The following is a 13,279-nucleotide window of genomic DNA, read 5'->3' as shown; positions in this document are numbered from 1 at the left end:
TATGGAGATCAATACCATCAAGATACCAAGAGGATATTCAAACGGAAAACTCTCCTCAACTCTACTGTGCTTTGCACTTAGCACCTTCCCTCTCAGGAATTCAAAGCTCTTAGCATGCTAATACTAGTGAATTTAGCCTCACAACATCCAGTGAGGTAGGTAAGTTTACCCCCATTTCACAGATGGGAAAACTGAGGCAGAATTCTGAAGTGACTTGCCCAAGGTCCTGCAACTTGACGGTGGCAAAACCAGGTATATATTTTCAGAAGTCCAGATCCCAGACCTCCATCCGATTAAAGTCCCTCCCTGCTACCACAAAGCAAGCAATACATGCAACATTTTCCCCCCTCCTGCTGCCGTAGTCCTGATGGTGCAGAGGAAGCGAATGATTTTTCCTGATTGAGTTCCCGCTTTCTTTGGCAAAAAGCGCCTGGTTCTGTCAAAGTGCTGTATTATGCTCTTCGCAGAGGCGTTTCTTCTGAGGCACAACAGAAAAAAAAGATGGTTTCCCCATGGCAGGGAGACTGTACAGGTCCAAAGAGAGTCTTATTTCTTGCAGAAGACCTGCTGCTTGGCATTCTTCACACGTTGTTCCTCCTTCAGGTTCTTCTGCCGTGCATGTTTGCTGGAGATGAGTTCCACGTGTTCTGAGGGGAACCAGCCTCTCTCTCGGTCTGAAAGTTTTACTCCTTCCATCCATCCTGCAATGCAGAGAAAAGCACAACATGAGGCAAAAGAGTCACACAGTTTTTCGTTCTTCCCAAAAAGCCCCCTCCAACAAGGCGCTAATATCAAAGCAAAAAGATCCCCTTTCAGCTTCCAAATAAAGTGTCTTAATGAAGAGTCTCTTCATCCTCTCAATCCAACAATCAGGAATGAGAGGCTCCTTCTGAAGCCCGATTCTGTCGTTAAAGCTTTACACTACTAGAGTAACTTCCTACCCGTAATTTAAGATAGCCGTTGTTCATTCTGCTCACCATCATTGCTGTACTGCATAACCATGATGATATCTGCTTTCTCCAAAGCCAGCTCATCATTTTCCCGAGCCTTGTAAGTCTTTATGCATTGAACCTGTGGTGCATCTAAAGGGGAGGAAAGATCGTTATGGTACACTAGAAAGCAAGAGTAAACGTGTGTACATCAGCCCCAGAGGAGGTGGGGGATAGGGGACTGCCCAAACACTAAAGAGCGGAGAACTGGAAGGGAGGCTACAGGTCTTCTACCTAATACGAGGAGTAAAAATAATGGGCAGACCTGACAGTGAGGGAAAGCCCATGAGTATCTTCGTTATTTACCAAAAGGCAAGTGTTCTGCCTTGGAATCATTCTGGGATGTCCCACCTCCCAGTGACTCTAACTCCTCTGAGCCAGCCCACCCCCATTGTAGTAGAGGCAGAGCAGTCTCACCAGGGCATTCCAGGAGGTCCAGTTCTCCTCGCGGAGGAGCCAAAGCAGAGATCCACCTCAGCTTCTCACTGCTGGAAAACATCACCAGGTAGGTGTCAGGATTCAGTGTGAGGGATAGCAGCCTGATGACTGGAATGGGGGGGTGGTTTGTACAGGTTCGCTCATGGGAGGAGGAGTCAGGGACAGGGTGCTTAGGGGAAGCAGAGAAAGCGGAAGTGGAGAAAGGGGATGGGAAAAGGCAAAACCTCCCATTTTTGGAGGCTGATGATATGACATAACGTGGTAGTATTGTATGAGCAGCTATGATGAGAGACGAGCAGGGTGGTTCATTAGGGGCTTGTTACGGCAAAAGGATGTTTTTCAAGTCCTCTGCTCAGCAGCTGCATTTGATATTTCAGCATTTGGGTAGCCAAGGGACAACCATCAGGCTCCTAGGAGTTGTCTGGCTACAGTAACGGGATATACTGAGGGTAACCTTGAGCTCTTACTGTGTCTCTGTACGAAACAAAAACTCCATTTTTCCCTGGTAATTCTGAAGTAGAAAGAGACGGAAAACATTTTTGTTTGTTCCATGTAGTTTCATCTCACACTTCTCCCCACGCACATCTGAGAAAGCAGCGTGATCAAACACAACAAAACGTCCACCCCTGCAGATAAAGAGGAGGAACAAAACAAGCTGTGAGTTTTAAGGTGATGAGGGTTACAAAGGGAGTCCATGTTGTTTGGAAAACAGGAAAGCACAAAGCTTTTAATGAGTCTTCATCTGCTTCAGGCACCCTAAGCTTTGTTCTTGCTAGAAGTCTCAGAAGGCCAGAGAAGACAGAGGGGACTTAATGAAAAGGTTAGAAATACTAAGCTCTGTCCTGTCAGAATTTTATTTCGTAGCTTACAGCTTAAAAACAAAACCACCCCCCCAAAACCCCAAACAACCAACCAACAACTCTCCTTGTTTCTTGACAACCCAGTGATTTGCACATGCACTAATCTTCATACTGTCCTTTAGAAGAAATTATTTACCAAGTAAAACTAGAATAAATGGCTATTACTAAAGTGTTTCACATTATAGAGCTGAAAAGGCAGAACAGAAGTGTTGCACTAGGGACCAGAAGATATCTTGTTATATTATCATATGTTTTAATTAAGAGTTGGGACTATCAGATTCCACATACTTGCGTGATACTCACATAACGTGGGGTTAGGAGAGTGAGTTGACAAATGCTGCCACTCTCTGGCAGGCAGAGGGAAAGGACTCTTTCACCAAAGCACAGACCCAGAAAGAGACAGGTATTTTAGAAGGGGCACCAAGAATTGTGTTGAAGCACTCACTCCTTCGGCCGAGACAGGAGCAGACAGTCATTGAAAAGATGTAGGTAGATGGGACGGGTGGTGACTTTCCATTTTGGACTCAGGGTGTTGAAGTCCAGTGCCGTCAACTCACCACACTTCACAAGTCGCCTCGACTGTGAGATGAGTGGGAATATCTGCAAGACAGAAATAAACACTTATGTCAAGTGTGTGCAAGGAAATCAGTACCTATGAGTTTTGGATTTGCATTTTTGCCTTTCTCTAGAGGAAGTGTGCTTTCACCTCTCCAGCTGGACAGGTGTAAGTCAGGGTAGGCACCTTCAGCTGAAGGCTAACACGAACGATGGGGCAAGGGAAGCACTGATGAAGAGCTGACCTGCGTATGACATTCTAGTTCAACAGTTCTGTGTATACTGGAGAGGAGAACAAAAAGTAAGAGCAAGTGACTGTGAGAAAAGACAGAAAATACATTAGGCTAGAGCAAGGCCCAGGGAGTGGATAAGCTCACCTTGCACTCAAATTCAATCTTCTGGCTGAGGTAGATCAGCTCTTCAGTGCTCTTCATGCGCTGGACATTTTCATTGCAATCCTTGATAAGCTGCAGAAGAAAACAGACCATCAGTGAGGTGGTGAGGTGGGAGCAGAACTGCCAGGAGCCCCTCAAGAGTCAGTGTAAGTGACAATTCCTTAGGCATCTTCCTGCAAAAAAGTTTTTTTCCAGGCGAGCGTACTAAACTTCTCCATACCTACAATGATCATCCTTCTTTCTTAAGGAAAGTATTTGTTAGATGAAGTATCTGTGATAAGTACTGTTTTAACTTTGAGATACTGGGGGGAATACTAGAGACATCCCTCTCCAGTGACAAAGGCTGAATCGCTGGTCGTTAGGAAGCAGCTCTTACCAGATGCTGCACTGTAAACACAGGAGGCTGATTAAATAAACATCAGCCCCCATTTTCCACAACCCAGAGCTTGTTGCCAGTACCTGTGAGGACAGGACATCATGAAACAAAGGTACTTCAGCCTGTAAGCTGCCTATGCAGCCACCTGAGGTGATACAGGGCAGCTGCATCACAGTGTCAAGCCACAACGCTGGCTTGAACACAGCTGGAGTCTAAGGATTTCCATGTATGACATCTTGCCCACCCACCTTGGACTGCAGCGCTTTGGGAGTTGTGTAGCATGCAGATGCAGTCCTAAAAGCTTTATGGAGGTAGGCAACACATTGAACTCGTCTTTAGGTTTGTGGTGGAGAATAAAGGAGAGATTATAAGGAAGGGAGTGATACTCCAAGCAAGTCAAATCATCACTAGACAGAACAGGAGCTAGCTAGGAACAAGTCTACCTTATGCTGCTGTACAAATTTAGGTAAGTTGTGCCAGAAGACTTTAAATCTTATCTCTGTAATAAACAGGATAGAGGAAGGGATGCAATACAGTAATGTCTTGCCATGCTTTTTGTTGGTTTTTTGGTTTTTTTTTTTTTTTTAAAGCAAGAATTTCTTGCAGGGGGTAGAGTGGGAGTTGATCACTAATTAGAGACAAAGGTGAGGAACACAAAGGGGGAAGGGTGGTTAGGACACTGGAAAGTTTTTGTCGGGAAAAAGTAGTTTGGTATCATTGGTGCAAGTTCAGTTGCATCCCAGCTGTCTCCTGCTTTAGTGTTTTCTGCTCACAGCTACCACTGCACATGCAGGAGAGTCACGTGAACCCACTCATTTGTCACTCCTGAGGGTCAATGACAAGGATCCCTCAAGACAAGGGCGAGGATCGATGAAAGGACTGGGCCACTTCGGTGGCCCGCAGCTGTGTGATGCAACATGGCTATGGAGAATCATAGAACGTCCTGAGCTGGAAGGGACCCACGAGGACTACCGAGTCCAACTCCTGACTCCACACAGGGCAAACTCGAAGTTAAACCATATATCTAAGAGTGTTGTCCAAACACATCTTGAACACTGTCAGGCTTGGCTCCTGGGGAGCCTGTTCCAAGTGCTCGACCACTCTCTCAGTGAAGAGCTTTTTCCTAATATCCAATCTGAACTTTCCCCGACACAGCTTTAAGCCATTCCCTTGCGTCCAGAGAGAAGAGATTGGCACCTCCCTCTCCATTCCCCCTCATGAGGAAGCTGTAGACAGCAATGAGGTCATCCCTCGGTCTCCTCTAAGCTGAACAAACCTAGTATCCTCAGCCACTCCTCTAAGTCTTGCCCTCTAGTCATTTCACCACCTTTGTTGCCTTCCTTTGGACACATTCTCATATTGTTACATCCTCCTTATACTGTGGAGCCCAAAACCGCACACAGTGCTCGAGGTGAGGCCACACCAATGCCGAGTATAGCAGAACAATCACTTTTTTCCACCAGTTAGCTATACTGTGCTTAATGCACCTCAGGATACCATTGGCCCTTTTGGCTGCCAGGGCACATTGTTGACTCATATTGCAAGTACCGTCAACCAAAATCCCCAGATCCCTTTCCACAGGGCTGCAGAACAGGTTGACGACCTTACCTTTTCAAGTGCATCGTAGGCCTGCGTTGCTTGCACTTCCTCCTCAGACCCAGGCCGAGTTCTCTTCAGGATATTCTGCGTGAGAAAAGATGCAAACAGGGAAAGCTGGACATATGTATTTGGGAGGGGTAGGAGAAACAAGGAGACACCAAGATGCCAGCCTCAAGGGAAACTAAAGCGGTGGTAGGTGAAGAGATGTGGAAATAACAAGGCCAGAAATTTGACGCACAGAATGTCACCGATAAGGTGCGTTGAACACGGTGTCCCTGAAAATCTAGATTGTATTAACTATCACATCCAAGTTACATGGCAGAGGAAGCAACCACTAATCCAAGCGCAAACAGCCTTACACACAGAATCATTCTTTGCCTGATACTCCTTTTCTCCTGTTAAAAAAAAAGCTCAAATAATAAAAAAGAATTATTTCATGGAAAGAGCTTAAAGTTAATTCATTAGGGACTTGCTGGTTCCCTGTCTGGAAGGCTCCTATTAGTCAACGTTCCAGGCAAAGAGTAGAGACAGGCTGCCTTCCAGAGGCCAGCCAAGGAACTCTTGCTTTGTTTTCCTAGCAGGAAGTCAAAAAAGTTCACAATAACATAAATCAACATGTTCTGAGAAGTGCTCCAATAAATAATTTATGGAGTGAACTGAAGTAGTGTTGCAACAAAGTGCTAACTGGTATACAAACTGCATTGCCTCACACAGGCTGTCGTATCCAACTCACAGTGCTGGTCTAACGCACGGTAGGCATTTCTACGATGACAAATGGGTTTGTTTATGCAAAGGCATATTCACAATCTATGCAACAGAGCGGCTTTAGAGCACCTTGCCAAACTTGTCACAGATGCAACATGAAGGGCTGTATGCAGTCCTTGGAGGTAGTTCATATTTATACGACTTTCAGACTTGAAGAAGGGTCAGCTTGAGAGAAACTATAGAAAAGGAGAGAATCAACACAGTTACCTGTAGGAGGAGTTTGAGTCGAGTGATGCGCTGAAAAGGGAGGATGAGGAAGGATTTAAGTGAGAGGCGCTGGCATACTGGATCACTTTCCAGTCTCTCCAGGACTTGTTGGAACCCCGCATTTCCATTTCTGTGGGAGTGGTAGAGAAAGAAGACATCCAGACATCAGACCAAATAAACAGCCTTCCTAGCATCAGATTTCAGTGGAGTACTCCCAACAGTCAGGTTTTGTCCCTGGGGCAAGAGATGTCATGAAACTGCACCACTCTGCTGATGAAGAGCAAGTAAGGGTTTCTACTGGCTATAGGACAGCAGTACAACTGTTATTCTCTCTTTCCTCTTTCTGCCACAGCCCTCTGGAATAAAAGCCAGAAGTAACACCTACATTTCAATTCCCCTCTATCAGCAGGGCACCTTTCACAGAGACAGTGGTGGTTTGTATTCTTTCCTTACACAGAATGGTCCAGCTCCAGGGGCTGTGTTTAGAGTCTGGAAACAGAGGCTTCCCCCTCTATTGCTAATCCTGAGAGGAGCTGCCCTCCCCGCAATGTGTCTCTCACCCTCTTAGACACAGCCACTGCCATCCAGTTTTCCTTGTTGATAAAAGGCTAATGGTACGAGCGTGGCACCAGCCACCAAAACAGCCAATCTCATATCCTTGAACAGATGGGGAAGAAGGTTGTAAGCCCAGTAGACATTGCCCTAGACAATATCCTGGAGGTCCCTTCTGTGTGGAACTGAGCTTTGCCTGAAGGGAATCAATTGCGAGACTAGATCTCTCCCAGTCAGCAGCACCCAGAGACAGTGCCTGAATAGCCTGTTCGGTACAGCGTCTTCTCCTGGAACTGCTGTAGCTTCACTGGAATTGGGTTGGTACAAAGGGAAGCAGTGCAGAAGCCGCAAGGAAACCTTGCTCAGGACTGGGCCAATGCCTGATTAATGCTTGGTTGTGCCACTGGGTACAGAAGAGGAGGGCAAGAGATGTGCCACTCCACCACCTAGAGCAAGAGAGACTGACGGTGTTCTCTGGCCCCAGGATTTTCAGTCCATTTTAAAGACTCCTGGATAGCCAGTTTAAGCTTACCGACAACAGCCATATTTTTCTCAATTACAGAATCACAGAATGGTTGCGGTTGGAAGTTTCACTTGAAATTGTCACTTTCTGGTTCTTGGTAATCTGAAAACCACAGACTGAAAACCATTGTCCAGGACAGTCACTTTTGCTCTCTTCAGTAGAGGGCAGACAGAGAGAATAGCCTGCAATAGAATCAGATATTAATTATCCTTTCCCTTTCCAATGCTATGGGAGAGAAGCCTGCAGCAGCTCTGTCCTGCTTGAATTGAAGAAGGTTCCTGCCTGTTCTTCTGGGGAGGTAGTGAGAGCACTGGCCAACAACCTGCACCTGCAGCATTCCCCATCGTTTGAAAGAGTGACTATTCGAGGTGTAGTAAGGAAGTAATGGGGGAGAAGGGCACAACAAATGAGAAAACTTACAGTAACCGCTGGAAGGTTTGCTCCTGATATGTCTGGTTTGTTACATAGGGTAGATATACCCTGCGGAACTCAGGGGCATGCTTCAGAGCCACATCGCACACATGGAACGTGAACATGTCCTCCTCAAATTTCTCCTCCAAGTCAAAGAGGAAACTGCAGCAGGCAGTTGCGGTGCCATAAAAGGAGAGGGAAATATCAGTGTCATTTAGTAAAGCAGGAACAGCCTCCGTCCTCTAAAATCCTGACAGCCCACATATAAGCGCAAGACAGCTCTTTACTTCTAGAGAGAGCATAATGGCTGTACAATGACAATTTGGGGCTAGATATCAGCAAAGAAGCAGCAGAGGCAGAAGACTTCTGTTCTTGAGAGGTCATACTTCTAAAGGCACGGTCAGGAAACAGCTCAAAATTAAGACATCACCAGAATAATCCCACTAGTAGAAATGGAAAAGGTAGCAGCAAACCTTACTAGCTTAGTGATATACACAGCAAGCCGTGCAGGAGAAAAGCAGAACAGAATCCTACAACATACAGGATTCCTTGCATGTGGGGTCATGTCTACATTTTATGACTTATGCTCAATTGATTCACATTAGGTTCTGTCAAGTGATGGCTGTAACTTACTTCCCCCCTCCCCTCCCTTAAATATTTTCTTTTTTTTGGTCAGGGTGCATGCAGCTGCTTCTTTTGTCTTGTATTTGGCAGGAGCTGCATTTGGTTTGGGCTAAGGTCTAGTTAGTCAAGTTTAGTTGTAGTCAAAGCCAACAGCGCATGGCTACAGTAGCATTTTAAACACCTTGATCTCCTGCAATGAGCTCTGGGCACAATTGCGCCTTAATATCTGGGACTTAGCACCAAGATGTACATTGCCCTGTCACCTAAAAAGGTGAATGTCCCTTTCAGGGCAGAGTTGGTATGCAATCACAGAGTGCTCCGTGTGTGTATCTACCTCGAAGATCAGTGAACACGCAGAACAGGACTGAGAGAGGTTACTGATGGAAATGATGGGCTGCACCTGTGCTTCACAAAGGGTGTTAGTCCTGGAAGCAAAGGACCATAAGCTCACCTAGCGCTGACGTCGCGTACATCATGAAGACGAGAGAAAAGCCACTGACGCTCTTGATTGGTGAGCATTGCCTGGAGCTCTGCCGATCGCTGGAAATGATCCACTGCCACATTTAAACTGCGCAGGTATGAAGCCTCAGACATTATTAACTCAAACTTGGCCTTGAGAGATGAAATAACAGAGCACAGCATCAGTAGAATACGCGAGTCTGTGAGGAATCTTACAGAGAGAAGACAGGGGCAAAGCAAGGAAACCTCCCAGTACATGATGTAAGTGAGTATGTAATTAGAGAAGAGAGGTTTTAGGAATGACAGGCAAGCATGCCATTATATATAGTCTGTCTTTCTGTAGAAGTCAGATTTGTGGTATGACTTAAAAGAAAAATAGCTACCTGCTCTCATTTTACTTTCTGTTCCCCCTCAACTCCACTTTCACTAGGTTCTCTGTTTTACATGCTCCCATAAATTTTCCAGCATCCGCATCACCCATGTCTTCCTCTTTCATCACGTTTCCCATGCTGTTGGTTTTGCCTCTTTCTCTGGGACCTCCCATCCACTTCTCAGTTCCTCTCATTTTCCTCACCCAGTTTTTCTGTGTAGCACTTTGCTGAAACCATACGTCTTCCTGTTTCCTCTCAGCCCTGCAGCTCACACAGGTCAATTTGGTAAACTCACACTCTACCACAGGAACTACAATTCACTGTGATTTTATTAGCATCTCTCATAAGCTCACGTGTGGGAGAATGCTGGAAGTCTTCTACTTTAATACTCTCTTTTGCACTGAACATCCTCAAAATTCCTTGTTTTATCTCATTCCAATTTCCCCATGTGGGTTTTCATAAAGTTACTGATATGGTCCAGAGTCCATCCTTCAGTGCTCCTTCTCTCTACCACTCTGAACTTCAGCACCATACTACTTCACCAGCACTGGTACCACATTCCCCATACTGCTTACACAGGTAGAGGTGACCTCTGCGTTCCCACATCAGAATTGTTGCTCTCCACTTTTAACCACCCTTCTGGGGACTCTTTTTTGACTACAGATGACCCATCTACCTTGTTACACCTGTCCATTACCTCTTGCAGCTTCTGCTCATCACGGGACATGTTGAGTAGCATTCTGCTGCCCCGTATCATGGGGATGTCCTGCCAGAGGGACGCATTAGATGAGACTGACAGACGTTGCAAATACGAGTCCTGAGGAGACAGCACTTTCCTCCGTAGCCTTGGGGAGCTTGGGAAACTCGACTCTATATCCTCCGCGAAAGAATCCACTCTCTTCTGGCTTTGAATGGCCTTGTTCAGAACCACATCACTGTACTCCTGATACAGCAATCTTGCTGTGAAGAGAGGCATATACATTTATACTTTCTATAGCAGCTACTTGCCCTTTGCTTCAATCTGGAGAAAACTCTGTTACTGTCTCAGATTAGGATAACCAAATACATCAGACCACATGCACCTGGATCTATATGCCTCAGTGTACCACAGGACTCTGCTTTCGCTGCCTCCACTGAACATCGCTCTCTAATGCTCCCTCCTTGCTACCATGTGGCAGGAGCCTCTCTCCTTTGGGCTCGCTGCAAGGGTGACAGAAGATGGAGGAGAGGGGTCTGCCGCAGCACTTGGGGCAGACGGTACTTACAGGAGTTGATCAGTTTGGAGTGCCGGCGTTTGAAGTTCTCCATTGCATCTGCAGGTTTCTTCTCTCTGTCAGGGAATAAGGATTTGGAAATAAAGAGTAAATGAAGAGCCCAGTGCCAGCGATGGCTTATCCAAATCTTAGTAATAGATCTGTCACAGCAAGGACCTCTCTTTCCAACATCTCAAGCTCCACATGCTTTACTTAACAAAGAATGAAGTTTGGCTTAATGGAAACACTGTCCTAAAGGGACCGAAATACTTCTGCTGCAATGGGGTCCTCTCCCAGAGGGCACAGACTGAAATACAGGCCTAAGTCATTTTATTATACATTTCTACTTCTTATCATCATCTTTGGTCCCTCAGGAACAAGGGAGAGCATCAGGTGTCTGTGCTACACAGGGATGGGGACAAATTCTACAGGACCTCTGAGAGACTTACCGCAATATAACTGTTTCAGAACTGACTGGTGGTTCCCTGTGTGCCTTGTGAGCTTCTTCCTCCGAAGGACCAGAAGGAATTTCTGCATATAGGACAAGTAGAAAGTAAACACACAAGTCCATTTTTAGACTCAAGCTACAATCCAAATGACACACAGATACCACTTACCTGTACCCCACCTAAGTGGTGGTCTTGGGTTGAAGTACACGTGCCCTCCTGACCTTTATTTCTGGGTCAGAAACATTCTGGTTTAAATAATCCTTGACTTTACTTATACTTTACACCCATTACTTAGCCACATTTGCTTTTCATACAAAGAAAAAGGCTGACACTTTCAGCAACGACAGTAACTCTAAGAGCCTCCCTCTCCAGTTGCCCAAGCGAAGACACTGCCTTTCCCCTTTCAGCAACCTGGGCCAGGCATCGGAGGATCAATGGACTCAAAAATCACTAGTTGTGTCTGAAAGTCTTAGACTTTCTTTTGTGGATATTGAGCCGCAAAAAACTCTCAGTGACTTCTGGGGCAGAAATGGTGAACATCTAACAAAGTCACTCCTGTGAAGAGTCTTAGAAGGTATGTGGCCTGAGAGTGAATGCTGCCATCCAGTTCTCACATTTATGTACTACGTAAGCATTCACAAACTGCTGCTCGAGTCATCTTCTGTTTATGTGAAATGGGGAAAGTGTGGATTTTTCTTTTGTTTTGTGAGGGACTTAAATAAGGTGTGAAGAAATTCTATATAAAATTCATTGGAAGAAGGATGAGGAAGAAAGCCCAAAGACTGAGCTGCAAGTATGGGTTAGGGGAAAGACAGTACTGTTGCCCTGAATGTTTTAAAATTTGGAACCAAGAATTTACAGGTCAAACACATGAACAAACCCTGATTCAAGTGCCGCCAAACTCTTTACACTCCTCCACACTCTCCTCCTTTTCCTCTGTGCTAAAAATCCAGCACGTTGTGAAGCCTGGAAAATAAACTAAGTAAGAGCTGAGAAGAAGCAAGTACGTTTAAAGCTCATGGAAGATATAATAAGGAATAGACATGCTTCTTGACAGTAAGTACTGTCTGAATGAGCGGCATTACAGAAGATGCATGTTTTCCATTTGTGACATCAGTGATTTGGCTTCTATGCAAGTTGGGACCTTGGATTTGACAAATCTGCATTCTTAGCTGTACTCTCAAATCCACCGTTCTCAGGAAGATCATCTCTTTCAGAAGGTCAAATTGAAACCTAAAGGTGTCAGTTGCAAAATAAAGGGAGGTAGCAAATAAACAAGGAACTAAAACATGCAGTAACAGACAGAGGCTACTGAGGGGGTGTGCTTGTGTTTTCCTGACTGCTTGGAAACGGGCTGGTAAGAGTGCAGCAAAATGCAACGGCCGTGTGATGGCAGCAGAGAGGAGAAAGAAGTGTCCGGAGAAGGGCAACGAAGGTGGGGAAGGGTCTGGAGCACAGGTCTGATGGAGGGGTTTAGGCTGGAGAAGAGGAGGCTGAGGGGAGACCTGATTGCTCTCTACAACCACCTGAAAGGAGGGTGTAGCCAGGTGGAGGTCAGTCTCTTCTCCCAAGTAACCAGTGACAGAACGAGAGCAGATGGCCTCAAGTTGCACCAGGGGAGGTTTAGATTGGATATCAGGAAAAAATTCTTCCCCAGAAGGGTTGTCAGGCACTGGAACAGGCTGCCCAGGGAAGTGGTGGAGTCACTATCCCTGGAGGTATTTAAAAGATGTGTAGGTGTGGTGCTTAGGGACATGGTTTGGTGGTGGGCTTGGCCGTGCTAGGTTTACAGTTGGACTCAGTAATCTTAAAGGTCCTTTCCAACCTAAACAATTCTATGATTCTATGATGAGCAGAAGCTCTGAACTAAGCCCCACCAAGAAACTCATTCCTGCAGTTAGGTCAAAATAGCCCATGTTACCAAGTAAGGGTGACAGATCATTAAACACAGAGAAGGGACAAGAAGGAAAACTGGATGCAGGTGAGGGAAGTGAAGTGAAGTGAGATAAACTCTCTCTTGCAGGTGTTAGTGTGAAATGAGGGGACTGAGCCCCAGGGCACAACCCCTACTCAAGAGAACAAGCAGGACGTGCTGCTTACAGGGCAGCGAAGAGTGAGGGGAGAGCTGGGAGGGGGGAGCTTGGGGCAGGACGGTAAGGGGGCTACAGCACTGGAGTGGAGTATGACCAGAAAGGCACAAGAGCAATGCCAAGCTCTCGGCTCTCATGCCTCTCTATCACATTGCCTATTTAATCCTATGTTTTGGGTATCTGCAATAAGCTTGGCGTGGGGTGTCGGGGGAGGGAAACTGAGGAGAAGACTCACCCTGCAAGATGTCTGGTGGTACTGAGATCCTCTTCAGGCCCTGACGGTGCCAGTCCTTGCTTTTTACTCGGCGTTTTATTGGGTTTTCTTGAGTGCCTGCTGGCTCCTGTACAACTACCCTGATCGTT

The 13,279-nt window shown here is 46.0% G+C and overlaps 1 protein-coding gene across 1 annotated transcript; it reads right to left on the bottom strand.

Moving 5' to 3' along the window:
* Window positions 1-448: 448 nt before the first annotated feature.
* LOC104164214 (rho guanine nucleotide exchange factor 5-like) lies at window positions 449-10,843 on the bottom strand. Its single transcript, XM_009703476.1, has 13 exons — window positions 10,827-10,843; window positions 10,390-10,454; window positions 9,822-10,084; window positions 8,746-8,906; window positions 7,680-7,832; window positions 6,185-6,314; window positions 5,222-5,296; window positions 3,220-3,309; window positions 2,733-2,887; window positions 1,895-2,053; window positions 1,407-1,477; window positions 978-1,082; window positions 449-701 (listed from the first exon to the last, which is right to left on the bottom strand). The coding sequence occupies exons 2-13, from the start codon at window positions 10,430-10,432 to the stop codon at window positions 547-549; spliced, it is 1,560 nt and encodes a 519-aa protein (XP_009701778.1). The 5' UTR covers window positions 10,433-10,454; window positions 10,827-10,843; the 3' UTR covers window positions 449-546.
* Between the last annotated feature and the right edge of the window lie 2,436 nt (window positions 10,844-13,279).

Source organism: Cariama cristata, unplaced genomic scaffold (genome assembly GCF_000690535.1).
Source record: "Cariama cristata isolate BGI_N322 unplaced genomic scaffold, ASM69053v1 scaffold16027, whole genome shotgun sequence".
Taxonomy (NCBI): Eukaryota; Metazoa; Chordata; class Aves; order Cariamiformes; family Cariamidae; genus Cariama; species Cariama cristata.
The sequence above is the reverse complement of the archived record's forward strand: the minus strand, read 5'-3'. Positions and strand labels throughout refer to the sequence as shown.